General features: G+C 36.2%; 1 protein-coding gene across 3 annotated transcripts; it reads left to right on the top strand.

Moving 5' to 3' along the window:
- Positions 1–5957: 5957 nt before the first annotated feature.
- On the top strand, positions 5958–26189 carry LOC135684586 (MFS-type transporter SLC18B1). Of its 3 annotated transcripts, none has more exons than XM_065200213.2 (16): positions 5965–6442; positions 9169–9264; positions 10959–11032; positions 11521–11668; positions 14912–14980; positions 15204–15297; positions 17730–17798; positions 19186–19259; positions 19824–19922; positions 20087–20178; positions 21971–22066; positions 22514–22588; positions 23398–23464; positions 24307–24333; positions 24736–24791; positions 25463–26189. In XM_065200213.2, exons 1-16 carry the CDS (start codon positions 6182–6184, stop codon positions 25506–25508), a joined length of 1443 nt encoding a protein of 480 aa, XP_065056285.2. In that variant the 5' UTR covers positions 5965–6181; the 3' UTR covers positions 25509–26189. The 3 variants fall into 3 exon arrangements, with proteins under 3 accessions (XP_065056288.2, XP_065056285.2, XP_065056286.2); XM_065200214.2 differs by lacking the exon at positions 5965–6442 and adding an exon at positions 7961–8449; XM_065200216.2 differs by lacking the exons at positions 10959–11032; positions 11521–11668 and having other exon boundaries at positions 5958–6442.
- Positions 26190–26804: the final 615 nt, after the last annotated feature.

A 26804-nucleotide genomic window follows, 5' to 3' on the forward strand; every position in this document is an offset into this window, starting at 1 on the left:
AAATCTGTTTTAATTGACATAACAAATTGGAAAAAGGAGCACAGGCCTTTTGGAGATGTACTTGTCGGTCCATCTGGTCAGGTTCTTCTGGAACAGTGTGCTTTGGATGAATTTGAATCCAAATTTGATTACATGTCAAAACGTACGTAATGAGTTAATGATTACTTTGTAAATATCAGCTAAAATAAAAAACATCAAATATTTTGGCAGATTCCAAAAAGAATCTAGATAAACTAGCTTGAATATATGCTGCTCAAAACTCACAAAACCAAAGCATTTCTTTGTCTGCAGTGAAATGTTTCGAATCCAACATGTTTTATATCAACCAGTTGATAGGCTTTCAGCAGCTTATAAACACGATAAAGTGAGTCCATCAAATCTTGACTCAGCCTGACCATCACCTTAGCTTCCGTTTATGTACGTTTGTTTCTTGTGCATGGATTATGAACTGAAAGCGTGGTCTCAACCGACAGCTTGTAAAAATTGGAGAGGTTTGATTGGTGGAGACTGTTTTTCAATTGTTGCTAATTTTTTTAAAAGTCAGTAAAATTCATAATGGCACATTAAAGGTTTCGTATATTTTGAGCAACAAGGGGGTTTCCGTCTGCAAAGTTAAGCGTCCCTGCAATAATACGATAATAAGCATTTCAATAAACTATAACGATTCACTAAACTGAAAACAATATTAAATTTGTTTTATTTTGCTCTAGGTACAGACCTGAAAATCGAAATCGATAAACTAAAACATGCAATGCATCGCACATTCGGCAAAGAACGGCAACAAATTATTTACGACCCAAGAGCGTTTAGAAGATTTTGTAAAGATAACGGTGCACATACAATATTTGACAACATTCTTGGTTCTTTAACAAACAGTCGACAATCTATATCGAAAAGGCGTTCTCAAGAATTTCGAACATTAGAAATAATTTATAAAATGTGCTATTGTAAAAGCCAAAAATGTAATTACATGCAAAAAGATCATGGAATATATTTTAAATTCAGCCATTTGACTCAAGAGGGTATAGATACCGAGTTTAATCTTGGGAATTCGGTTTGTCATAAAACATTGTCCAGCGAAATTTCAAGATTGTCAAATACTAATAGAGAAACTGTTAATGCAGCTGTTAAAAACGCTATAGAAAACAAGTGGCTATTGATATTTATAATTGACGATTATACATGTGTTCATTCGACCCGTCGTCCAACAAACCAGCAAACATCTTCTTCCATTAATATATGCACCATAGTCTGTAGAATTTTTCCGAATATCCCTGCCATTCCCTTAAAATCCACCGAAGAACTCCATCACCCAGACGGAGTTCTTCGGTGGACGCCATTATGACATTTTTCCTATCTGTTGGCTTGCCGAACATTTAGACATTAGATGCAGTTTTTGAACTCGTTGAGCCTTTCATTCCTGAAACATCACAAAGTGTGCTTGCAAAGTTTATGCAGTTATTCCTATTTCTAATGCGGATAAATCTTAACCTTTCTTTTGAACACCTTGGATATAGATTTTATCCTCATCAGTGTCAAGAATCTTCCTTAATGTGTTAGATGTTATATTTCAGAGGCTTTCGTTTGTAGTGAAGTGGCCTTCTCATGAAGTACTTTGGGAAACCACACCCATGTGCTTTCGCAAACATTTTATAATTAAAGTCTGCATAATCATAGACTGTTTTGAGGTGTTTATTATTAGACCAGCCAACCTGGATGCAAGAGCAAGAAAATTTTCAGCCTACAAACACCATAATACTGTGAAATTTCCATTAGGTATTAGTCCTCAAGGAACAATAGTTTACATCTCAAAAGCATATGGAGGTCGCACCAGTGATAAATTTCTTACTGAGGACTGTGGGATTTTAAGAAACCTGCTGCCAGAAGATATATTAATGGCAAACAGAGGATTTGATATAGGAGAAGGTCATTTTTCTACACAATTCTCTGTCTATTATGTCAATTTAACAGGGAATGTAAAGCGAAAACGAGGTCCATTTTATTGTTCCTCGATTCAGCTTGTTGCCATCCAAATTATTTAAAGGGACGCTACTCGAACGTCAAGCTCGTTTTTTCCTGTGAATTTCACATCTAAGTTGCAACCTCTTAATCTAGGCATTTTTCAAAATTTTAAAGTTCATTACAGAAAGCTTTTGCTATGCTTTATCATCACAATGGCCTTATATGAAAGGAATGCCTGATTCACTTCATATCGGATTCGTTTCATACCAGATGGGCCTTCTGTTTACACGATGAGGACCAATCCGATATGTTATCGCTCCACTTTTGCGAAGAGAAATCACTAGGAAAGTGGTATGAAACCAATCCGGTATGCATTAGGTTGGGTAAAGTGCTCGTGTTAACGCTCAAATCCGGTATCAACTTGCTCCGCAACCTCAGTTACAATCCCTGTGACTTCAACCCCACGTTACGCGCGTTTTTCAACAAAAACAAATTGTGGTTTCATTGTTAAGAAAACAAGATGGATGCTGATAAACTGAAAGTTTTCTTTACCACAGTGATTGGTTTTGCACACATTTTTCAGATAAGTAGCCACCTCATGGATTCTTTTTCAAGATATTTGGTACCTTTAAGAAGACTTTACACTCTCCCATTCTTTCCCCTCGAATTGAGAACTCGCTGCATGCGATCTCACGGTCTCTAGCAACAGCTCAATGTCTTGCTCAGGCCAGGAAACATTTCTTTCTTAACTTTCTTCCCTACTCCCGCCATTTTTCTTTTTCAGTGACTCACATCTGTGCTTACATGTCAGGTAATTTTTTTGCGCGGCTCGAATACCAACGCAGAGGCCCCGAAACAGAAGACTGCACCCCGCAGTGCGGAGTAACTACTGTCGTGTAAAGAGGAGCCCTACCTGGTATGAAACCAATCCGATACGGTGCAGTGAATCCGATGTGAAATGAATCCGGTATCGTGTAAACGCAGCCTGAGAGATCAGCAAATCACTCAGCGTCTTAAAGGCAATGAATTGGGTGGGGGAAGCATGGCATAAAGTTAAGGTGACAACAAGAAGTAAGTGATGATGATGATGATGATGATGATGATGATGATGATGATGATGATGATGATGATGATGATGATGATGATGATGATGATGATGATGATGATGATGATGATGATGATGATGATGATGATGATGATGATGATGATGATGATGATGATAATGATGATGATGATAAGTTTCAGGCAGAAACTCTGTCAGTTTGTTGGGGGAGTTTGTTAGACATTTGTCTACAAGTGTTTTCCAGATGATGTCATGGAGCGACTGGAACAGCGAAGCGAAGACTTTGAGTCTTATAGCGTCGAAGGAAAACAACGAAGGGCAAGCACAATCCCTCTGTGGATAAATTATCTTCAAATGCCAGAAAAGAGTGAACAGCGCTGAAACAATACTTAGTATTGTGACAATACATCATCAGTCGCTCCTCAGTTGACAAAAGCATCAAGCGGCAGCAAAATGAGGAGTCTAAGGAAAGGATTTTGGACAAGTTTCACAATGCACTTCTTCGAACATGACAACAAGAGGTTCTGCGTCTGCTTCGCTGCCAGGGGCCACGTAGAATAACCTTTGTTGTTGACGAAACAGGAAATATCGGCAAGACCTTTCTTGCAAAGTACATTCTGGCAACAAAAAGTTTTTTGTATTTCATGTCGACACTGCTTATGCCTGGAACATAAAAAGACACTGCTTATGCCTGGAACAGAGAGCGATACATCGTGTTTGATGTGAGCAGGGAGAAAATCAGCAAAGATAAACTATTCCACATTAGAGACTATTAAAAATGGCATTGTCTTTAGTAGCAAATATAAGTCGTCAACTAAAATTTTCCCTATTCCAATTATTGTATGTATGATGAACACTAGACCCTACGCTAAAATGATGTCCAATGATAGGTATCACATTGTCGTCTTAGATAAGTCCCCTGACCCCCTTGAACACCACATTTCATTTAAAATTGAAGACTTTAGGTATGCCCAGGAGCGTGTATCTGAATAAAAAACTTTCGAGTAAAATTGTGATTTTTTGTCGTTCTCTCCTTTTAAATAATCATAAACGCCTGTGGAATGTTTACACGCCAGTAGCTTCAATTCTTGAAGCAAATATTACAATGCTGAGACAAGCCCGAGGAAAATTTGTAACCAGATAATATATGCAACCTTTTAAATTGCTTCAGTCGATAGGTTTCAGACAAAGGTTTGTCTTCCAGCCTTGAAATGAAATGGTCTTATAACCTCTTTGTCATTTCATTGATAGATACAAAACCTTTCTTTTGGCTGGGCTTCCATCCATAATTTTGCAAAGATATCCAAGGCTTCTGACCTCGTTCCCATGTTGATGGGCCGATGTTCTCGATATCGTTGTAACAACTGTTAATATAGAATGTACATATATCATTGACCTTGTTCCCATGTTGATGGACTGGTGATCTCGATGTCATTATCAAAGGCCACTGCCCTGTCAAACTTTATGGGGAAAAGCCCAGCCCATCATTTTATAATGTATAGTATGGCACACCAATCCGAGATTAGAATCCAACATCATTACGAGGACGGAAGACCACTCACTGCCTTGTCAAGCTTTATAGGGAAAGCCCACCCCAACATTTTATAATGTATAGTATGGCACACCCATCCGAGATTATAAGCAAAGATCACTGCAAGATTATAAGGCCAGTACGTCCACAAAACTGTATGAAGAAGAGCTAGTCAAAAATCAACTTATATTATTGTTAGGCGTCTGGCACATGCGTATATACGAATCGAACAGAAAAAGAATTTTGTAAAAGAAATATTCAAAAATTTTTCCTATCATGTATTACGATTTCTACGACATAACTTTTCCACACAGCTTTTCATACATGCAACGAAACTGATTACTTCTAACCTATCTTAACAAAGTCTTCTAACGTGTCTTCTATCGGGCTCGGGTCCAAAAGTATTTTGCCCCATTTGCCATAACCATGTTTGTTTATTCCTTTTATCAAATTCAAGTCCTGCCTCTCAGTGAATGGTGTTATACGCTTTCGAATTGACGTCATCTGGCAGTCGCTGTCTGTCTTTTCTACAGGTTTGGTACTGCTCTGTGTAATGAAAATGTCCGAGTCCGACTCAGAGTTGCAGCACATATGCACTTAAAAAATAATCACATCAGTAATAAAACTACACAATAAACCACAATAAAACTACAAAATAACACAGAACTTATAAACTACAGAACCTCAAATCTGTTAATAAATTGTATGATTGCTGTTAATTGCCAAAATTAATAATTATTCAACCTACACGATTTGTGATTTTTTTCGCATCCATGTATTGCGGACCATCGTTGTTGCGGACTCTGGTTATTGCGGACTCTCGTTATTGCGGACTCTCGTTATTGCGGACTCTCGTTATTGCAGACTCTCGTTATTGCGGGCTCTCGTTATTGCGGACTCTCGTTATTGCGGACTCTCGTTATTGCGGACTCTCGTTATTGCGGACGCATTATTTTGGTCCCACTGGTGTCCGTAGTAACGAGAGTTGACTGTAATCACATTATCAGGTCGGTACATCCACTTGGTAGGGACCGCCAGGGCCTCAATAATCTTAAAGCGTTCCTTCTTAGTGATCTTGCACTTTATCTTCTATGTTTGCTTGCAATCATAGCTATAAGTACCTAGTAAAGGTAGAACAAGAGGCGAGTTTACCGAAACATACTGACTAGTTTAAGGCTTGCTTATTGCGCTCGAGCAAAGACCTTCAATTTATGTTTTTCCAAGTGGGCCTTTCCACATGCAAATATTGCTATAGTTTTCTAATGCTATCAGCTTTTGCAGAAAAGGAATAAATAACTGAAGATCTTAAATAGGAAGAAGGGGCTGAATAGTTTTGGCGATGGCGTTATGAAAAGGGACGAGAAGTTAGCGAGAGAATAGTCTGAGAGTGAGTCATTTTTTACTTGGCAATCATCTTTATCTGAAAGGAATCCAACAAACTTGACCATGATTTGAAAAGTTCTACAGCAAATGAATTGAATTTGGTTTACGGTCCATGCGCAAATGCGTCCCTCCTTTGTTATTCTAAGTGAGCTTTATCATATACAAAAATTGGTGCAGTTTTCTCACCGTACATGCAGGAAAATGGACACATTTGTTACTAGCTTTAAAGTTACAACTCAGTCATGTTAAGCCAATCGAATAATGAGTACAGAAAGTCTAAAAACTTTGAACGTGAAGCATTGATCCCTACATCTAAAAATGGTTCTCGAGAGGAATTGTCAGAAATGGAAGAGAGCCCGTGGAAGAAAGTGACCGAAAACGTTGACAAGAACAAGATTCCTTGTGCAAAATGGAAAAAAACAACCATTCTGGTTTGCCTTTCCTTGCAGTGGTTTTTATCGTTGTGTTCCTTTTCAATGATTGCTCCATTTTTCCCGCAAGAGGTGAGCTTCTCATATATTTGCCACTTAGAGGTTATTGGCGAGGATCCCGTCTGTAACCTTTCAACGAACCTTCACTTGCCAAGGTGGTGTAAAATATTTATTGCTGCGTTAGGTTTTATTTAGAATATTATACCTTAAAAATTTTCAACATTGTATCATATATTTATTTTATACTAATTCTTTATAGATAGTTGGCCTTAATTAGCTTCTTTATAGCTATTAGACGTTCATTTAGTACGCCAACTTTAAACAAATTTTTCATTATTATTATTATTTATGTAAACATACGGCAGCCAAAAAGTAACATCTCTTGATTAGCATTATAGGTACCCGTGCGCCAGTGACAATTGTAATTTGTGTTTCTGGGGCGGGGCTTACCAACATCTAAAGGCCTCCATGACTTGTTGTAAAATCACTTCGCATCCAACTGTAGCTTTTTATGACAATGCTTTTTTAAGCCCTTTCTTGCCCTTTTCAACCACAGAGTATATGTCAAGCAGTGATAGCATTATCATCAGTGGGTGATTTTAAACAAAAATGACTGGATTCAAATATGCCAACCAAGACAAAGAAACATGTAAAACGACTCAACCTGATTCATATTATGCAACCTAAGGCACACAACCTTGTTGGGGAGATGAGATGCAGCAACTTCTTGAATGTGAAATGAGTAACCCCGTTTTAAGGCCATGGCATATGCGCATTAAGGCCGGTTTCCATTTGATTCGCTCTGGTCGCGTGACTGATCGAATGCACATTGGAACATGCGCAAGGTGAACTTCTTCATTCGCTGCGAATACGACCATTCGCCGAGTAGTTCAACTCATGCTGGTCGCATTCGCCGATTTGCTGATTCTATTTCACAAAGTCGCGCGTCACATAGTCAGACAGATTCGAGCTGACAATTAGCAAAATTGTGGGTTTTGGCATTAAAGCATGGGAATCGGCCTAAGTACAGAAAAGAATATGCTGATCATTTTAAGATATAGGCTCAGTTCGAAATAATTTCCTATGACGTCATAATGACATCATAATGACGTCGTAATGAGGTGTCTTTCGTGTGACATTTCATTGCTTGTTTATGATCATTTTTTATTTTCTAAACGTAAAAGATTTTTCTAGATTATTTTTATTTTTTCTTAATTAAAATACATATGCTTGGTTTAAACCTTTGAAATTGTTCATAGAGATGTTACAGTGACGTCATCGCAACTGAATTTCTTCTAGCAACCAAAATTTCACACAACTAAACACGATGTTACTTCAAATGTCATGAGCAAAAATTTCCACTACACTTGCACAGAGCAGTACATTCTAGCTGTGCCAAAGCCTCGACAGGCTTTGGTGCACCCACACTTTATAAGCTCCCTAGAGGATTTAGATGCGTCTGGAAGTAGTGCCCACAATGTTCGTCCATGTTCCATCATTATCCTTTTTCCAAGGCCTATATTTTTATGATTTAAAATTTCATCGAGTTTGAAAAAAAAAACAGAGTGTTATTCCATATTTCAATGGGAACCAAAGTTATTTCATATTTCAAGACTTTTAAACCTAAATATTTGTATTTTCATTCCGAAAATTCAACCGAGGCCTCAGAAATTTCTTTCATACTGAAAAACCTGACTGGATTGTTAAAACAGATTGAGTAATAATGGTGTCATCAGAGTAAAACTTGAAGTTTCTTTACTTAAACTTTGAAAAATGCGACCTCTGACTGGCTAATTCGAAGGAATTCGTGGGGGAATTATTTTACCCTCCCACTTTCAACAACAGCAACCAGTCGTCGCTCTATAACAACAAGGTAGGCCTACACAAAGTGCAGTTGGGTGAAAGGGGATGTAGCGATCCGGGAAAAGTGTACTGTTTACTTTTTTCTGGGGCACTACGTGAAAAGTTTGGATGCACACAATGATGAATGATTGGATACATTTATCTGAAAAGGTGAAATAACAACATCTTATGCCACAGCATGTTGATACACAGTTTGCACCTCCACAAAATCTTGAGGTTTGTCCAACATCAATATAGAAAAACATACAAAATATCTATAATATCTATGCAATCAAAAATTCGAGGCAAATGATAGCTAGTTTTTTTACACAGACAAATGCAGCTTCTCCTTCTGCTGACAGGCCATGTTATGAGACTTCTGATGCAGAGAGCTTTCATTGAAATGTGTGGAATTATTCTTGCAAAATGCTGCCAGGAACTTAACTTCATTGAGCACCTTACTACTGCTAGTTTTTTTTAAAGTGACTCCTTTTCAAAGTATCAGCACTGCTTTCTATCTGTGGTTTAAGAAAATGCAGTTGAATTATTATAATTTTTTCATTATTTGTTTATTTCTCAATATCAATAATTATTATTCCTTAAGGCCAGTTAAAACTTGGTTTTTGTACTTGGTTCCTTAAATAGATTTTCATCTCAAAAGATTTCCACCACAATCAAAGCTAGGAAGTTGACTTAGTTGGTATCTAATGTCAGAACAATTGTCTTTAGTTGGCAACATTCACCTATCATATGTCTTCTCATTTCATGTTTGACTTTCTGTGCGACAACAAAAGTTTATATTTTTACAATCATTTGACTGAAGAATCAACTGTTTTTTTAATCATGTGTTAAACGTTTTAAGGCCATTGGCCGAAGTTTTAAACGTTGAAATTAGCAAATGCCAACCCAACTGGAGTTTCATTGTCGTTTGAATAAACTGTGTTCTATGATTTTAGGCTGATTCTAAAGGTGTGAGTATGACAACCTCAAGCCTGGTCTTCACCACCTTTGCTCTGGTATCAGTTATCTGTTCCCCAATGATTGGTGCTTTGGTAAGTTACTTTCGATAGATCTTAAAGTGGCTTAAGCCACTGTCAATCAAATGTTGGCCAATCAACACCGCGATATAACTCAAACGGATACCGCCAAAATCAACAATCGAAATTTTTTTGAGAGCGAAAATGGAGAAAAAAGCCGATAAAAACTTCACTTGGACAGACGACGATTTGGCTTTAATTCTCGGTGTTATTTTAGACCACAAAATTGCCAAGACAGATCAAGGCTTGAACTGGGAAACAATAAAAGCTTTTTCCGTCGTTGTTTTTTTGTTCAGAATTTTTCTTTATCCTTAGGAGTTTTGATGTACTACCATCGAGAAAAGACTGTAAATGGCGCTGGCGAAGACGGTGTTAACCATCATTAATGGCTGCTAGATCGCTGCCACTGAATTTAATAAAGCGATTTGCGCCAACGTAGTTGCGCCAAAATCAAAGCCTCCATTACCTGAAACAGCCATACAAAAGACCTCTTTGTGAATCCGTGACGAAATCGTCTCGGATAGGTGTTCCTGTATCCCTGTATCCCAGTCCAAGCTTTCAGGAGCATTTTGAAGCCTCGTATGGGTTTCGTCTTATTCAACATGTTTCATATGATTTGTTTTAATCCCTCATTCCGTATAACATGGCTTGTGAATCTTGTTTGCCTCCCTTAGAATGCTGCCCATATGTTTTTCTCTGACTTTGCTATTTAGAGTCAGGGCCACCGAGAGAAAGAGCCACAAGAAGGGGGGGGGGCAAGTTCCCTCAGGATCTCGAGGTGTAGGGGGCCTCATAAAAAAATAAATTATGTTTTAGAAAAGAGGTAATTAAAAGAAACAAAATGATGCTCAAAAAAAGTAGAACATTTTTAGCGAATTATGAAATAGTTTAAAGAGCATTAATAACGATCAATATAAGTAAATTGTACCAGGAGAACGTTTCGAGCACAACCCGTTATCAAGCCCAAATCACTTGATAAATTCTAGACTTTTTAAATTATAGGCCAAAACAACGCATTGAAATTATTTCTTAGTTACATTGATCGTTATTATAGCTTTATATTGTACCGCACGCAATATGGTATATTTATGGAATCTTTAAAGGGCGTTGTCGAGAAACTTTTTTGCTCGCTTTGCTTGCAGGGCCTCATCATTCGGTGTTGCCCCAGTGCCTCCAAATTCTCTCAGAGGCTCTTTCTGGAGTATCTCTTCCATGCTGCCATGTCGTCCCCAAGGTAATTTTAGCATTAGTCCTTGAAAGATGTTGGCCATCATTCCGACAGTGACGAAGCTAACGGTCATGATGGTCATGCTGAGCATCACCAAAAATTTTTAGGCTAAAGATATAATGAGTGAAACTTTCTTTATTGAAAAAATATTTTAAAAACCCCATTCTTCCAGTTTATTCTTATCATACTATTGCCGTTCCCCACCTTGGTTTCTTGAGATCAGTCATGGTCATTCTGAAGAGCCCCATCAGCTTCTGTTTCCATAAAGAGCATGAGCACTGCCTTAAGGCCAGCTTCGCCATTGCATTCCGAACCGTTGTTGTTATCCAGCTGCTAAGATAATTAAAACCGTATACTTGCTTTATGACTTGGTGATTCACTAAAACATTATATATTTCATACGTAAATTGAATAATTTGTCTAATCGTGGCAAATTCAAAATCTAAAGCGTGCTGATACCTTTTATCATATTTTGATTAAGATAACAATTGATGGTCCAAAAACTGTTGCGCTTCTTGGATTGCTAATTGAAGGCTCAACACAGATACTTTTTGGGTAGGTATTTTCTATTTTGATCTATTTTGAAACCAAATTTCTGATCGTATGTTTAAGAATCAAAATATTTTACTATCATCCTGCTCAGCCTAGCTGAACCTGTCCTTTTTTCAAATGAGAAATTCAACGCGAAGGGAGGGAAAAGCAGACCAAGAGGAACATGACTTGGTAGCATAAAAGATTGAACTGGAATGAACAATTCAGAGGCTGCAAGAAAGGTTCGGCTAGGCTGAGCATTGGGAGGACTGGGCATCCTGTTGAGAGCAGAAAATGAGATAATTAAGTTTGAAAAAACAAGTTTGATGGATCTATCAGTGAAAAGCAGCACATTATATCGACAACGCATCCTTTTGCTAGAGGCACCTAAAGGATGCTTTTTAGAGGAAGGAGACCTACTTCTCTTGACAACCACTCATGCCAAGATTTATCTATTTGCCTTTACTTGCTATGTTAAAATAAATTTCTAGTAGAATTTGCTTGTATTTCAGGTTTACATACAAAATTAAAAGGAAGGACCTCTTTTTGGCGGCAACTTTTGGAATAAGGGCTTTATCTGCTGTTGGAGGATGTGCTTCTACTACTAGCGCACTAGCGATGGTCGCAAATACTTTTCAAAGCAACATGTCACCTGCAGTTGTATGTAGATTATTGTAGAATTCAAACATAAAACCCAACATAGAATTAAACTTCACAGAAAGTAAGTGGTGAAGAAATTCGTCAAAAGATCATAATCTGTTAAAAGAGGCATTTCAATTCTCTGAATGTCAACCTATGTCTAAAACGAAAGCAAGGTCTTTTTCGTATCTTTAAAAGCATTTTGCTGAAATATGCATAAGGCTAAAAGTAGGTTTATCATTGTATTGATTTAAGTACAGTTTTGAAAAAAAATTTGAGAAGGTAAACCTCGTATGGATGCGTGCAAAAGCTTAGTACGTACCAGCGTAATATTTAGTCTTTGCGCCATTTTTGGTGCATGCATAAGCCCACCGAGCACGGCAGACCTTTTTCCTTGAAAGACGAAGTTTTTAGTCTTTTAGTAATCCGCACACGACAGATTTGTCATCTCTGAAAAACGAAGATTTTGCCCTCGCGTATTCCGCACATGACAGACTTTCGTTTTTGAAGCACAAACAGGAAATTGCTTGGCGGGAAGTTTCAAGAGAACATCTTCATATGAACAAAACTAAGTCGCTTATTGGCCACTCAAAGATTTTTGTCTTTTGGATCCGCACACGGCAGACTTTTTTTTGTATTTCAAAAACCGCCTTCGAAATTTAAACATGTTTAATTTCGAAGACTGTCTTTGAAGACAAAAATCTTTGTCTTTGACAAGCGCATACTGTAGATTTCTGTCTTTGGAATGCTAAAGACAAAATTCTTCGTCTTTCAAAGCCAAAGTCTGCTGTATGGGCTGGGCTATACGTGCAGATACTTGCAACGTGCCAATCTGCAAATGTGTCAGTTTTTGTACCAAAACATTCCAAAGCTTTGTATGTGCTAACATGGCAACGTGACAGCGTGTTGGAACGTATATACTAGACGTATATACTATTTAGTGTATAAAGAGTACTTTTAGACTTTGAAACATTTTTGTTACTTTCCAGGGGGCTAGTTAATAATCACAAACACAAATAGCCAGAAATTTCTCAACGAACTTTGCCTATTTAGAGAATGCGAAGCACATAAAGTCTTTGAACATTTTTGTTATCTGTCCTGTGAAGTTTGAATGATGGCATCACTGGGATTCTTTATCCGTTCATCTGTACCAGTGAAATGCCTGGTAACGGATTCTCTTAAGGGCTTGTATGACCAAATCTTTTATCTCGTGGTATTAACATTTAAGTCTTTGTTTCCATATTTTTTTGCAAAGACGAACTCTTGTTTCCTCCTTCGTCACTTTCAAAACAATATGAAATCAACCTTATAAGGGTATCTTTCTTCTCTTCACTATGAAAAAACTCTTGCTATGTTCCCAGATTTATCAGCACTAAAAGTGGCGCAAAAAGGCGGGGTTTTACTAGGAAAAGAGTTCAATTCGAAGATTCCAAAGAGGAAGTCATACAAGCCATCAAGAGAGTCCATTATCAGGCATGTCACTGTTACAGATGCATTGATATGAGCAGAATCAGAAAAACCTCTTGGTAAAATGGCCACTGGCCGGAGGAAGGTTGTAGACGCAAAAGAAAAATTGATGAAGATGGCCAGAAATGCGCAAACTTGTGGAAGTTTTTCACTGTCTTTGGTTTTCAAAATAAAACCATAAAGAAAGAAAAGAAAATCAAAATTAAGTTCAAAACATCCTGTTTATTAATTCGAATATGTTTTCCTTTGCTTTGTTTTGTAAATTTTCGGCATTAACCATTTTTAACTTCTATATTTGGATAATAACTCGCCTTTGCTATTAATCGACACAGCATTTTACTTTAATTGGTCTTTACAAATATTTGTAATTGAAATCAAGCTACAAATTTCTAGAAGATATTTGAAAAACAAAGTTGCAAGGGGAAAAGATCGAGACTAGTTGAGTAGCATTTTTACTGACCAGGTCCATTTTAAACCCATTACAATAGAGAAAGACTTATAGTAAGATGATCTAGGCCGGAGGAGGGTTGACAACTTGTCTGGACTCTGGACTCCAGATACCTCTTGAAAAACATGGTTGGAAGTATGAGCTAAAAGAAGGTACAGTTTTACGAGTTTGGTTCACCGAATCACAGTTACCTTTAACACACGTAGAAGATAACGAAGAGCAACCAATCTTGTAGACGAGAGTGATGCCGACATGAATGACATTGACTAGGGGCAATAAAAGAGTTTCTTACTAAAGGAGCCTGCTGCAACTCAAAGAATGGAAAAGCTTGAAGATGAAAGTGGGTACAATGCCGACAGAGAGAATGATCTAAACGAAAACGATGATGATTTGAAAACACTTGATGATTTTATCGATATTAAAGTGATTTGGAGGAAGCTGATTTTACATTGTCTGATGAATCGTATGGCGCATTGCTACCGTTGAAAGATGCGCCATTTGAACACATGCTATCTTCTTAAATTGTGTGTTATCACTTGAAGCTTGAAAACATGTTCCTGACGTGTGAACCTCACAGCTCTATACGGACTTTACATGTAGATAGATGATTGTTACCCCCTGATATGTTACATGAACGTTGAATTGTTACCCCCTGAGAATAACGTCATCAATCATCAAGCCCTCGTTTTTTCTAATAACTTCAGTCCATACATATAACAAAGAGAAGCCCCTTAAAAGATACATTTTTGTTTGTGATGAACTTTTGTCTTAGATATCTCGAGATTAGAATACTGATGATGTCATCATTTATGATCCCCTTATGCAGGAAAAGAAATTTCAAAGACTTTATGTACTTTGTATGCTATAAATAGCTAAAATTCATTGAGAAAATAAAGGTTATTTTTGTTTGTGATAATTTTTCACCTATAAATATCATTTAACAACAATACTGACGACGTCGTCATTTACTAGACCCCTGGAAAGTTACAAAATGTTTCAAAATTTAAAAGTACTCTTTATACACTAAATAATCAAATTTCTTGATAGATTTAAGGTTAGGCACTTAGGTAGATTGTTTTATTAATTTCACTGTCTATCTGGCTTGCTGGCATATGACAAAAGTTGCACAAAACAAATTTTGCACAAAACAATCTTGGCAGATTGGTAAGGAAATTAGCTGACTCATTTCTGCTTGAAAGGAGCACTAGTAATTGAACTAGTACATTGTATAATTACATTGTACTAGTAATTGAAGCAAACTGAAACAGAAAGTTTCTAACTTTACAAATTTTTATGTAGCTTCTGTTGATCTATTTCTCTATAAATTTTAAATCTGATTTTTTCAATAGGGAGTTTTAGAGACCTTTGCTGGTTTTGGTTTAATGGCTGGTCCCCCAATTGGAGGATTGTTATATCGTGTGAGTGAATATGATGATTTGCATTAAAGACATTCAGATCTATACGTACTTTAAGGAAACGCGTTATGATTTGAAGTTTTATCTTAAAGCAGCAAAAAGGGTAAATTGCCTTACTTGATATTAACAAGCTGAATTTAAATGGATTTTGCTTTGCGAATTACGATAATAATTTTTTTGCAATACAACTTTTGTTAACAATTAAAACTGGCACATCTTTTTTCAGGCAGGTGGATTTGAGCTTCCATTTTTGGTTGTGGGCAGCATTACTCTCCTTACCTTCTTTCCGTTTTACTTCATTTTGCCAGCTATGAAAATTGGTAAGTTTCTTCTACCTCGAATTTTTAGTTGTATATACACTTAGTGAGCAAAAGTATTGCACAGGCTGAAATAGAAAGGGCAGCACCGCAGCAAAAAATTCTATCGAACCAAAATCCAAGTGGCCATAGCAAGTTTAATAAAAGTTAAAAGATGACTTTTAACTGGAATATGTTGGAAAATTTATCAAGGTTTGATGGTGACAATAGTAAATGTAAGAATACTCTTGATTTTTGCCTATTTCTTAACAATATCGACATGTCGCAAAAGCACAAAAATTGAGCCATGATAATTGAGCCATGAAGTACCTGTGAAACACTTGCAATAAAAAAGTTCATCTTTGCACCAATCCGCAATATCTTATTACAATGAGCTCGGGGGTACTTACTTTATACTTGAGTGTCTAGAACTACTTATTTTTCTCACTTTTGTTGGTCGGAAATGTTTTGCTAAATGTTTTGGTCGGAAATTTTTGGGGCCATAATGGGCCTAATCGCAGCGGCCGCTTCGTGATAAATTGCAGCAAAATTCAATCAATAAAATGTGTCACAAATCGTGAAGTTCATCTTTTCCAACCGATTTCCATTTTGTAATGGGAACAAATAATGCTGCAAATTGCGTAAAACATCATTTCGTCCTCTCATCAAATGAAAATACCAAAATTCCCGCGATAAACAGGTTCATTCGATAGCTGTAATAAAAAAAATAAAATGGCTTAATAAAATGGCTTAAAACATGCCACTTTCCACCAAATACAAGGCCATTTATGATCAACTTGGTACTCCAACACCTAAAGGTGACCTTGCAAATGTTTTTCTGAACTTATCATTTCGCGATTAACAGAACCTGTTACTAAACTTTTTGATAAAGTTCTAGCAAGTCTCACAAAGGTTTCAAAGCTGGGAGATTGTCCAAATGGAACCGTTTCAAAACTAGCCCAAATCGGCATTGCGTTTACACGAGAACTGTTGGAACCGTTCCATTTGGGACCTGCAATCCGCTCTCTTTTGGCTGCGCTACAAAAGTAGTTCCATTTGGAACCGTTCCGTTTGGCTCTCGTGTAAACGGGCAGAGCCGCTTGGAACCGAGCCAAATGAGAACGCTTAGGGAACGAGGCTGTTTTGCACTGGTATAGAGGCTAGTAATAAACTATCCCTTTGTTGTCCGCCAAAAGTAAGAAAATAGAATTTGTTTGTGTCTGGTTCGATAGTTGACGATGAATCGAATAAAGAAAACTGTGGCATATTTTTTTCCATCTTAATGCCCCTCCACTCTTTCTCCCACTGTCCAGTGCCATCCTAAAACTGTTTTTCATTTTCTTCATTTTTGAGGCAATTTTAGCTGCTGTAAATTTTTCTTTTGTTTCCCCTCTAGGAAATTCTTCGGAATAACTTCTAGGAATAACTTCGTTAGGATAGGCCTCTGCTAAACGTTTCGCCAAGTCTTCGTACTTTGAGCGAACAGTTTCCCAGTCCTGTCCTGCTGCAAATTTGACTGTCTTGTAGTCCAAGACGACTTTCAATAGTAATGCAGTTTCCTCCTCTGTCCAAATGGAACCGTTCCTTTTTCTCTCCTGTAAACAAGGTCTAAATTAAAAGTGTTGCCATCAGTTTGAAAATTGATTTGGTTGGTTTTTAACTACAAAAAGACGCCTAATGGCTTCACAAAAATGGTTTCAATATCGATCGCCTTCTTGTTTACAACGCGGTCGCCATTACTCATTAGTCAAACCTGTGAATACTTTTGCTCACTAAGTGTATAATCTATGTTGAAAATCATGTCCGCTTATTTCTGTATGCCGGTTGCCAGCCACTTTTTAGTTAGCTGTGAAGAAATTTTTTTGCATGTTGACAAACAAATAGTGCGGTACTGTCTAACAATAACTTTTGGGGTGTAGGCATAATATGAATCTTCGCGGAATACCATTGCCAGAATGGGGCCTGAACCTCCATGCCCAACATTTCTTCTATTTCTATGATCTGTTGAGATCAATATTCATCCAACTGTTATTTTCCGATAGAGTACAAATTCACTACAAATGTCACTGCAAAATGGCGGATTAATTCTTTACTACAATTCGGCTGTGCCACAGCCTCTTGAGGACAGGCTCCTTCCCTAGCAAACCGCTTAAATTTTGTTTCATTTAATTACTCTTTGAACAGAGTCAAAATAACACAAATCTGTTAACAGACTCAATTAAATCGATTCGCAATTTTTTACCCTATTTTATGACATATCTAACTGTTTACGATTATTTATTAATATTTCAATTTGTGTTATTTGAGGGTTTGTGATCAAAATTCAAAAATTCTAAAGAAAGGTTTTTTTTCAAGGCATTTTAAAGCTCTACTGCGAATCTTCCTTTCAACACAAGAGCCTTTAAATTAATCTTATAAAATTCAGGTTTTACCGAAGCATTTTTGTTTCAACTCAGAAAAAGACCCAAAAGACGGCAACATGAAGCTCATCCAAGCCATGAAGATTCCTGTGGTCTTTTTCATGGGTAATTTTGATACTTTCAAGCTTCTACTCTAATTTTAATTAAGAGCCAAGGACACTAAGTACAATTTGTTCATTCATTCTTATGTTATATTTATCACATACAAGGCCTACACCACGAATCTGAAAGTGAGTTGGGCCAAGGGAGCCATGGTGTTTTATCAAATTACCACAACAAATTCATACTTTTAGTAGTGATTAATCAAATGCTCATAAAGTAATTAATACTAAAATAAACGAGGTTTTTTATTAATGGTTTCTTAATGTCTACAATAATTTTATTATAAGCCCCCCCCCTCGTATAAGCTCCCCTCTGAATAAGCCCCCATTCTAAAACATCGAAAATAAATAAGGGCTAATTCGATGATTTACGGTAATATGCTTTAAGGATACTTTTGTCAAAATATCGTCATTTAGCATATATTCTGGCATAATTCAAAATCTAGCATAATTTTGACATAATCACGTCAGTATTTGAAGGTACTTGATTGGTTACTGTTTAAGTTGGCAACGATGATTTCAAGTAATAGCACTTTAATGGAAAAATACTTGCCAAATCTATTTGAAAAAAGAAAAACTAGATAAATACATATTTGATATTTAATTGATAGTGTTGATTTTGTTAGCTGTTTTTGTTAAGGTAATAAAGTTTTATTTTGACACTCTATGAATAAAACATCATTCTTGCTATTCTGCGCCAGCGCTAGGCTCATTTTCAAACAGCTTTGAAATTTAGAACAATTTTTGTAAATCTAGCATAGTTTTCTGAAAATTTTGACATAATGCCATAGTTAAATTTAGTCATATTGATTCCCTGGAGATGTTTCTGCTGTCAGCTACCCTCAGCTTGCCTTTTTACTGTGATTTAAACATAATCTATCAAAACTTATTGGTTCCAAGAGCTAGTTTGAACCTTGTTGTTCTAACTCCAAAGACTGTGATGTTGATACGGTATCTTTATCTATTATCTGCAAAATATCTTTATCTCTTATCTGCAAAATATCTTTATCTATTTTACAATCTTGTCTTAAAAATGGCTTGGAAAAAAGCAAAAACGTCAGAAAAAAATTTCAAAAGTACACGATAGAAAATATATACCTAGTTGTAGATCGAAATAGGCACTAAATCGAAATGGTAATTTTCAATAGTCAAGCAGCACTGATTGACCAACATTGGCTGCCATGTGCTTGCGTCTTTCTGATTGGCCTTTTTCGATCCACAACTGGGTATATATTTTCTATCGTGTTTTTTGGGACCCTTACTCTGACGTTTTATACTCTGGGGAGGGTCAGACAAAAAGCTTTAAGTAGTATGTTGTGAAATGTTTGATTTTTTCAAAGCCATTTTTAAGTTTCGTACTGCCAAAATTTTGTTCACAAATCTTTTCTTAGGAATAATTACAATTTGCACTGGGATGGTCCTTTCTTTCTTGGACCCAATTTTTCAACGACATCTAAATAACACGGTAAGTACAAAAAAAGACAGAGCTGGTTAAAATAGAAGAATAATAAATCTTTATTTTAAACATAGCAACAGACAATACATGAAGATATAAAGTAGGCCATTGAGCTTGATTTGGAAGGGGCTTTGCACTTTATTCGACGGGGACTTGTTTAATATCTGCATTAGCTTGAAAGCAACATGAATAAATTTATTGTATAGTAAACAAGAGATTCTTGGGTGTGATTTGACATCAGCCAAACAGTCTTCAGCCAACCAATTTTTTTTACCAACCAAAACATTTCGCAAATGCAGAAACCAGAGAAGACATACCTAGAATTAAACAGAATAATGAATTTTGCTTATTATAAACAACTACATTTCATTTCCAATCAATTTGCTCTTCTCCATGGAGACTCTATTATATTATCATCGCAAGTCTTTTTCTGCTAATGCAATTATTGTCTCTGCTACTTGAATTTCTAAAATTCTTTAAAGGAATTCATTCGATTGTAAATGAAAATTTTCTTTCATTGCTGTAAAAAGATTGGATGTAATATTAACATGAGATATAAATTTCCATTTACAGTTCCATCTCGGTACTGTAAAAGTTGGATTGGTATTTCTGATTTGGGGGGCTGCCTATGCAATTTCGGCACCTGCTCTTGGAACGCTAGCCGAGAAAACGGTATGCATCGCAATACCTTCTTAAATCTTGCCAAGTGTAATAAAGAATAAAGTGCAAGAATCATTTAAAGCACATATTCGTTGATCAATAACAAAAAGACAGATCTATAGAGCGCATGATCAAATTTCTTTTCAAATAACTTGCTTTTTCTCGCCACATTGCAGGACACCAGGTATGCTATTTGTTCCGGTGCCATAATCTATGGCTTATCGTTTCCATTGCTTGGCCCTCCACCATTTATATCGGCAATACCCAGGTGAGACAATATCTAGAAACACACTTCTGGTGTCTATATCAGCGCTTTGGATAGTTCTCTTTGACAAAACGAAGTTTTTTTTTGTTTTTTTTTGCACTATGTCCCGACGCACTTCGCTGGCCATTTAAATTCCCATTTGTTAGACTATACAATAGACCAATTGTTTCTGAGCCAATCGGCTGATCCTCAATGGTTTCTTCATTGTAAACACGCAGTAAAGAATATTGAAAACTCTCGAACTGTTGATAGACCGGACATGGTGCCTTCAAGAAGTAATCACTTAACATTTTTCTGCTGATCCATTATCTCAAAAATGGAATCTCCCCCCAAGAAGCTGCAGTTTTTCGGAAACCTTGTAGATTTCATGGCATTTTTTCCATAATGGCATTGATGACATCATTCGGTTTCAGAAGGTAGGTATCCTGTCGCTGTGTACGAAGAACACTGGTACTCTTAAGGTGCTGTTGAAGACAGTTATGAATACGTCGAAATAAGTAAATTTTCTTTGTACACTAAAATCAATTTATTTGTTGCAAAAATAAAAGAGATGCGATGAATCTCTTCATCGACAGGTCCGTCTAGAGTCAATGATGAAATTTATCTGCCTGCTTTGTATTTTTCTCGAGCATAGACTCGGGCAAAACCCCCCAGCTCGGGAAGTTGAAGTTTGCAAAGCCAGGCAGGGGAGAGCTAGAGAGGGAAACTGGTTCCTAGAAAAATGGAATCCCCTCTAAAGGTTCTTAAGAGGGAACCAGTAAAACAATGAGCGCTTTACTAAAACGAGGACGACCTCCCTTGACTCCGGTTCGCTAACCCCTACGTTTCATGTGCTACAGTCGACGTTCTTTTGAAAAACGTCCTTTCTGCTGGTTATTTTTCAATTTGTTAGGCTATAAGCCTGAGTTCCAGACCCCTTGACTATAAGTATCGGTAGTAAGTAAGGCTCGGGCTTTTAAACTATTAGATAGCTTGTCTGTAAAAGTCCTCGACAGAGCTTTTGCATTTTGAAGTCAAACCATAAAAGGTGCGCAATGTGGCTTTGATTTAGTGCTATTAACAGTATTACCTGGATGCATTTAGGATTCAGTTTGGATTTTCAGTAACTTGAGTGCGTTTTGAGGTAGCTTCAAGGTAGGAGCACAGGGTCCTTATATGCGAAGAAAAACAACAACAAAATTGACAATAGCAATGCATTTTTACCAATCAAAACTTTTACTGCAACTATATCCGTATCTTAAATTACATGATGCCACAAAAGAGTCGATTGTTTCTGCTAAAAGCTGTCCCAACTTCCCTCTTGGCAATGAGAAAATAGTTTTCTGGATCGTTGGCTTGCTGACGACGTTGAGTCATCGTCATTTTGTGGCCGCAAGCAATAGAAATCGGCACACTAATCAAAGTCAAACGAGCATGCCTCGCATAGCAAAAAAGTTACGGAAAAGCGTCTCTATATATGTATACATATATAGGTAAATGTATGCGTTCCCCGCGATTCACTACATAGCGTACTCAATTCTTCGTACACATTGATGTTTCCTGGAATATATTATTCTCACCTGTCACGTGACTAACTTATTGCCGCCATGATGAATCACAACCTAGTCTTGGATACCCATAGCCATACCTCATATATAATATCTTGACATTGGAACATTTACTTTCCGATTTAGCTTTAAAAAGTATAAAGGAGTCCGTATAAAGGAAAAGTATAAAGGAAAAGGTTAGTTGTAACATGAACATTGCACGGGGTGACAATTCGACACAGACTAATTATGTGATTTTTCTTTCAAAGTGCATTGTGGCTAAATTGCGTAGCTTTGGCAACAGCAGGCCTCGGATTGGCATTGTACATGGTTCCAGCACTATCTGACATGTACAAGTCTGCAACGTAAGAAAATCATTTGAATCTATATATTGAATCGATGCAATTTTGTTTTAAGTAACAACAGGTATAATTACAGTTTGATTTCATAAATTTCCTGAACTTAGATTTTTAAAATTTCAAAAATTTCTGTCTTATTGTAACTGTTTAAGAAGTCATTTTTAAACTTTCGAAATTTGCATCCTCAATAAAAGTTACCTGACAGTCGTATTAAGCAGGAAACTCTGTAGTAGCTGCACACAAAGATCGTCCTGTTCCATACTGCAATATGTATCCTAACTAGTACACATTGATGGAAAACCTTCGAAGAGCGTTTTCTGAGCTTTTAAGGTGCAGAATATTTGAATAATGGAAACCAACGCTTTCTAGGCAATTCATTCGATGGAATTCTAAAAGCCCAAAAGAAAGGCGACAATTTAAACCTTGACAACTTTGATACACGTTACGTTTTAGACGATACGGAATGTCGGCAGATCTTTCTACGCAAAGTGCTTTGGCTTCAATCTTCAACTCGGCATTACACACTGGGTATGTCCAAGGTGTTCAATTATTATTTAGAAACTGGACCTTCAAAATCTATGACAATAAATGAAGCATTTTACTTGCAATATTACTTTTTAAGAGAATTAAAAAGAGGGAATCATTAGGTTTTAGGCTTTAATCAATCGTTATATCTGAGATAATCGAATATACCTTGCTACAAATCAAAATTTTAGGAAAAATCATTAGAACTTACTTACATTGATTTTTTGTAGCAAGTTGTAAAATTATTCTTATCTATCGATTTGGTAAAATTTTTAGAAATATATATTTTGCCAATTTAAAAAATTAATATAAATATTCTCTTCACAAAATGTTATTTTGTGTCTCTGTATAAATAAACAATTTAAATAGACCAGTTACTTTTTAACTTAAATTTGATATAAAATTATAGGACATCAGTAAGATCAAATTTTGTAAACGCCGTTTTGTTTGGAGCAAAGCTGGTTATCAAGTTAGGATAGAAAGCGATAAGGCGATGCTATCTTTCCCATGTTGATAACGGCCTATGCTTGAAACGTCGTTTTGAAATTCGTCCTTACTTTCTTTATACAGTTTTATCTTACTTTTCAAGTTATATTGTTACTTGATATTCTATGATATTGTATGATATGGTATTGTTTGTATAGCTACATTATTTTTTGAAGGTGATTTTCGATTTGAAATGAGACGACACACTCATGCCAGTTTTTTCCTGACTTGTAACGAAACATTCTCTGTTTATGAATTTTGTTATCGTGAAAACTCAATTTTATTGTTTTCCATGTTTCATCGAACTATGATTTTTCTCTCATCAGGATGGCAATAGGTGCATCATTGTCTGGATTGCTGGTGCAACATTTTAGTTTTGCCTGGGCAACAACGGTAATATCTACTGATACCTCATTTACACTGAGCAGTAATAACGGAATCCTTAAAAATTGTGACGTATCGATATCCTATTGCGATCTTCTGACCACTAAAGTCGTTTCTTTTTTAGCGATGGGCAGAAATTTCTATTAGACCAAATTTTAAGAATTGCGACCCTCTTTTCAGAGTTAAAAGATTTCTTATAAAATCTAGCAGAAAAGTTTAAAGATATTTCTCTCCATCTTTTCAATAAATTGCTGATGAGTGTCTTTTCAATAAATTGTTTAAATTTTTAACTATGGTTTAATTAAAGTAGTAGGATAAACATGAAAATGATCCTTGTTTCTATAATTTTTTGAATAATCTGACTACCGCTCGAGCGGTAATGGCGATAGTCTGGATCCGCCACTGCTAACAGTAGAAGTTATCCAAAATCGGATTAAATTCTTCCATTGAAGGCCATAATTGAGCATAAATTAGAAGTTGTCTTTTTATTTGATCTAGCGAAAAAAGTGAGAACTATTTTGATGTCGCTGAAGGGCAAGACAAGGATCTGAACAATTGTAATACCGAATTCAATTAGGAAATTAAGTTGGGAATACCGATCTGCAGGGATGAAGTTAGGAAATAACTATATCTAAACAAATCATAATGGTATTGCAAGAATAACTTGCGTTGGAGCAGTAATTTCTGAATTTCAAAAAAGTGTTCGTCGCTTCCCCCAGAATGAGAATTTTTTTGTCTTTGTCGAGGTTGATCACACTGCTACATAATAGGGGGATGGGGGAGAGTTGTTAGTTTGATGTTTTTTTTCAAATATATTATTATGTTTTTTACTAATATTCATTTATCCTTAGATATTTGGAATCTTCCAGACAATTGTTGTAAGTCCTTTACATAAAAATCATAATGCATCTCTTCTGGTTAAATACAACAATAATTATGCAATTCGCTAAAACCAACAATTTCTTCTTATGATTTTACACATTTGCTTTATTCATACATAGTATTTATTTATTTATTTATCTATGTATCTATCTATTTATTCATTTATTTGTTTATTGATTCATTTCTTATTCATAAATCAAGTAATTGATAAAAATTAAAGATAGAATTGTAATGGAATGTATTTTGGTCACTTAATCTAGAAATTCAGCAGCAAAAAGAAACTGCTTTCCTCTCTGTAACATAACTTCTAATAGTCATGATTTCGTTTACTGGAGTATCAACTAATGATATTTCCTCGAAAGCAATGTTCTTGATGTACACAATGTCTAATTTTGCAGGGTTTATTGATATTTGCATTCACTTTCTGTGAGAGGAGAAGTGCAAGCTACTTAAGGTTAGTTGGAAATTACTCACCAGAAAACTTTGGGTAGAGTCGATGGGGATGTGGTGTCAGATAAAAGGGAAACTTATGCGGTACTTTGGTCCAACATTCCTCATTGTATAGACGCTGGATAGTGACCAAATGGCTTTTGAGCTTTTGCTCAGTTAAAATCCAAATCTGTAGCTCAGTATTTCAGACTTTATGATTTCATAAGCGTATTATTCCGTTTTAATATACTTGTTTTATGTTAGGGAGATGATTTTTATATAGAAAAAGTTACAATATCTGAAAATTTACTTGACATTTTGCATGAAAATCAATTTTGCATTCAAAAACAAAGACTGGTTTCCTATGTTCCTTGATTGTGTTGGATTGGATAGCTTGGAAAGAAAAATTGAATGTTGAATTTTCCCTAAACATTTACTTCCTTTCTGATGTGGGGAAATGAAGAAGTTTATGTGTTCCGGTAAAGGGCGACATTAATTTTTTCAAAAAATGTGAGATGTTTTATATGGCTCCAAATATTTTGCTAAGCGAGGAAGTTGCTTGTAACAACTGATATTTAGTTGTATCGTCCAGACAATACATGCTGTCCATTTCAAAATGCTTATACATGAAGAACGACCAACTTATATTGACAAACCTTCAATCAATTATTGAATTATTTCCTCTTTGTATTTTAGGACAAAGATTAAAGACAAGCGGGAAATAGAGAAACGCCCCATCTGAAATAATTTCTGCTAATGATTAAGATGTCTTTTATTTTGTCTCTCTGTTTAGACATTTTGCTTGTTTCTGTTGATTTCGTGAATGTTTATTAGAAAAAGTGCTTGGAAAGAAATTTTGTAATTCTTCTACAACTCAAAACCTCTTTTGACAATCCACAAGAACATGAACATTGCACAATCTCAGAGCACAATTTTGAAAAACCCTTGGTGATTTGGAATATTTTCTTCTTTTCAAAAAAATGAAAAGTTTCAAAATAATGGGAAAAGTTATGGGAAAATTAGTCCTGGGTAATGACTTTAGATAACTGCGAAAGAGCTGGAGGCAGAGAAAATGAATGCATTGATGGAAGAAATGTCAAGTCAGGGACGCGAGTTGGTGGCAACAGTAAAAAATATGGAGGAAAAAGCAAGGTTACAAGCAATTGCAATTCAGGAAATGTCAAGAACATTGAGTATGGTATACGCAAAGGAAGAAAGAAAGAAACAAAATATACGTCCAAGCCCAAGCCCCAGAAAAAAGAGACAACGAAGAAGAGATGAATCAGAAGAAAGTGACAGTTTTTAAAATCATTTTCAGTATTTTCCAGTAGCTTTATGCATTTTTCATTATCTATTACATTTAAAATATACTCTTTGTTTGTAGCTTTATTCATTTATTCATTGTCTATTACAGTTTTGTTTATATACTGCTTCAATGTTTCTCTAAATTATTCACCATCAAAAGTGTTTGAGCACTGCAAACCAGGAATTGGCTGGTCTTCTGCTTCTCCCAGACATCGTCATGTTGCAAACAAAAGTTATTAAAGCATGCTATGGTACTCTGTTTAACAGTCTAGACTTTATCGTCGCATCCATTCAGGAGTATGCGAAATCTTGATTTCAAAACCCCAAAGGCACATTCAACAGCAACTCGTGCTCTTGACAATTCCCTGTTGAATTTTTTTTCAACTGAATCAGATGTGCTGTCTGAATATGTTTTAACCATCCACGACTTCAAATCCAGGATCCAAAAGTTTACTGATTTTTGTGTTTCTTAACACTCTTGCATCGTATGAGTTTCGTATGCATTGACCCGGGAAAGCCAACAACTATGTCTAAGAACTTCATATCATCGTCAACAATCCCCTGGCACACAACATCGTGTCGCTGGTATCTACTGAAATAATATTTTTTATTTTCGTTAGGGGCCTTGATCTTAATGTGTGTTCTGTCGATGGCCCCAAGCACGTTCGGCATTTTGGATCGGTTCTTGAAAGTTTCTATTGTTTTCACTTTTTCTTCCAATGTTACAGGAAAC

Source organism: Rhopilema esculentum, chromosome 21, assembly GCF_057945365.1.
Source record: "Rhopilema esculentum isolate cy_ngs chromosome 21, ASM5794536v1, whole genome shotgun sequence".
Lineage (NCBI taxonomy): Eukaryota > Metazoa > Cnidaria > Scyphozoa > Rhizostomeae > Rhizostomatidae > Rhopilema > Rhopilema esculentum.

Coding starts and splice junctions, on each gene's coding strand:
- LOC135684586 (XM_065200213.2), top strand. CDS start 6,182: ATGTTAAGCCAATCGAATAATGAGTACAGAAAGTCTAAAAACTTTGAA. Junction 11,033..11,520: donor TCAACACAGATACTTTTTGG/GTAGGTATTTTC, acceptor CTTGTATTTCAG/GTTTACATACAAAATTAAAA. Junction 11,669..14,911: donor GCAACATGTCACCTGCAGTT/GTATGTAGATTA, acceptor TTTTTTCAATAG/GGAGTTTTAGAGACCTTTGC.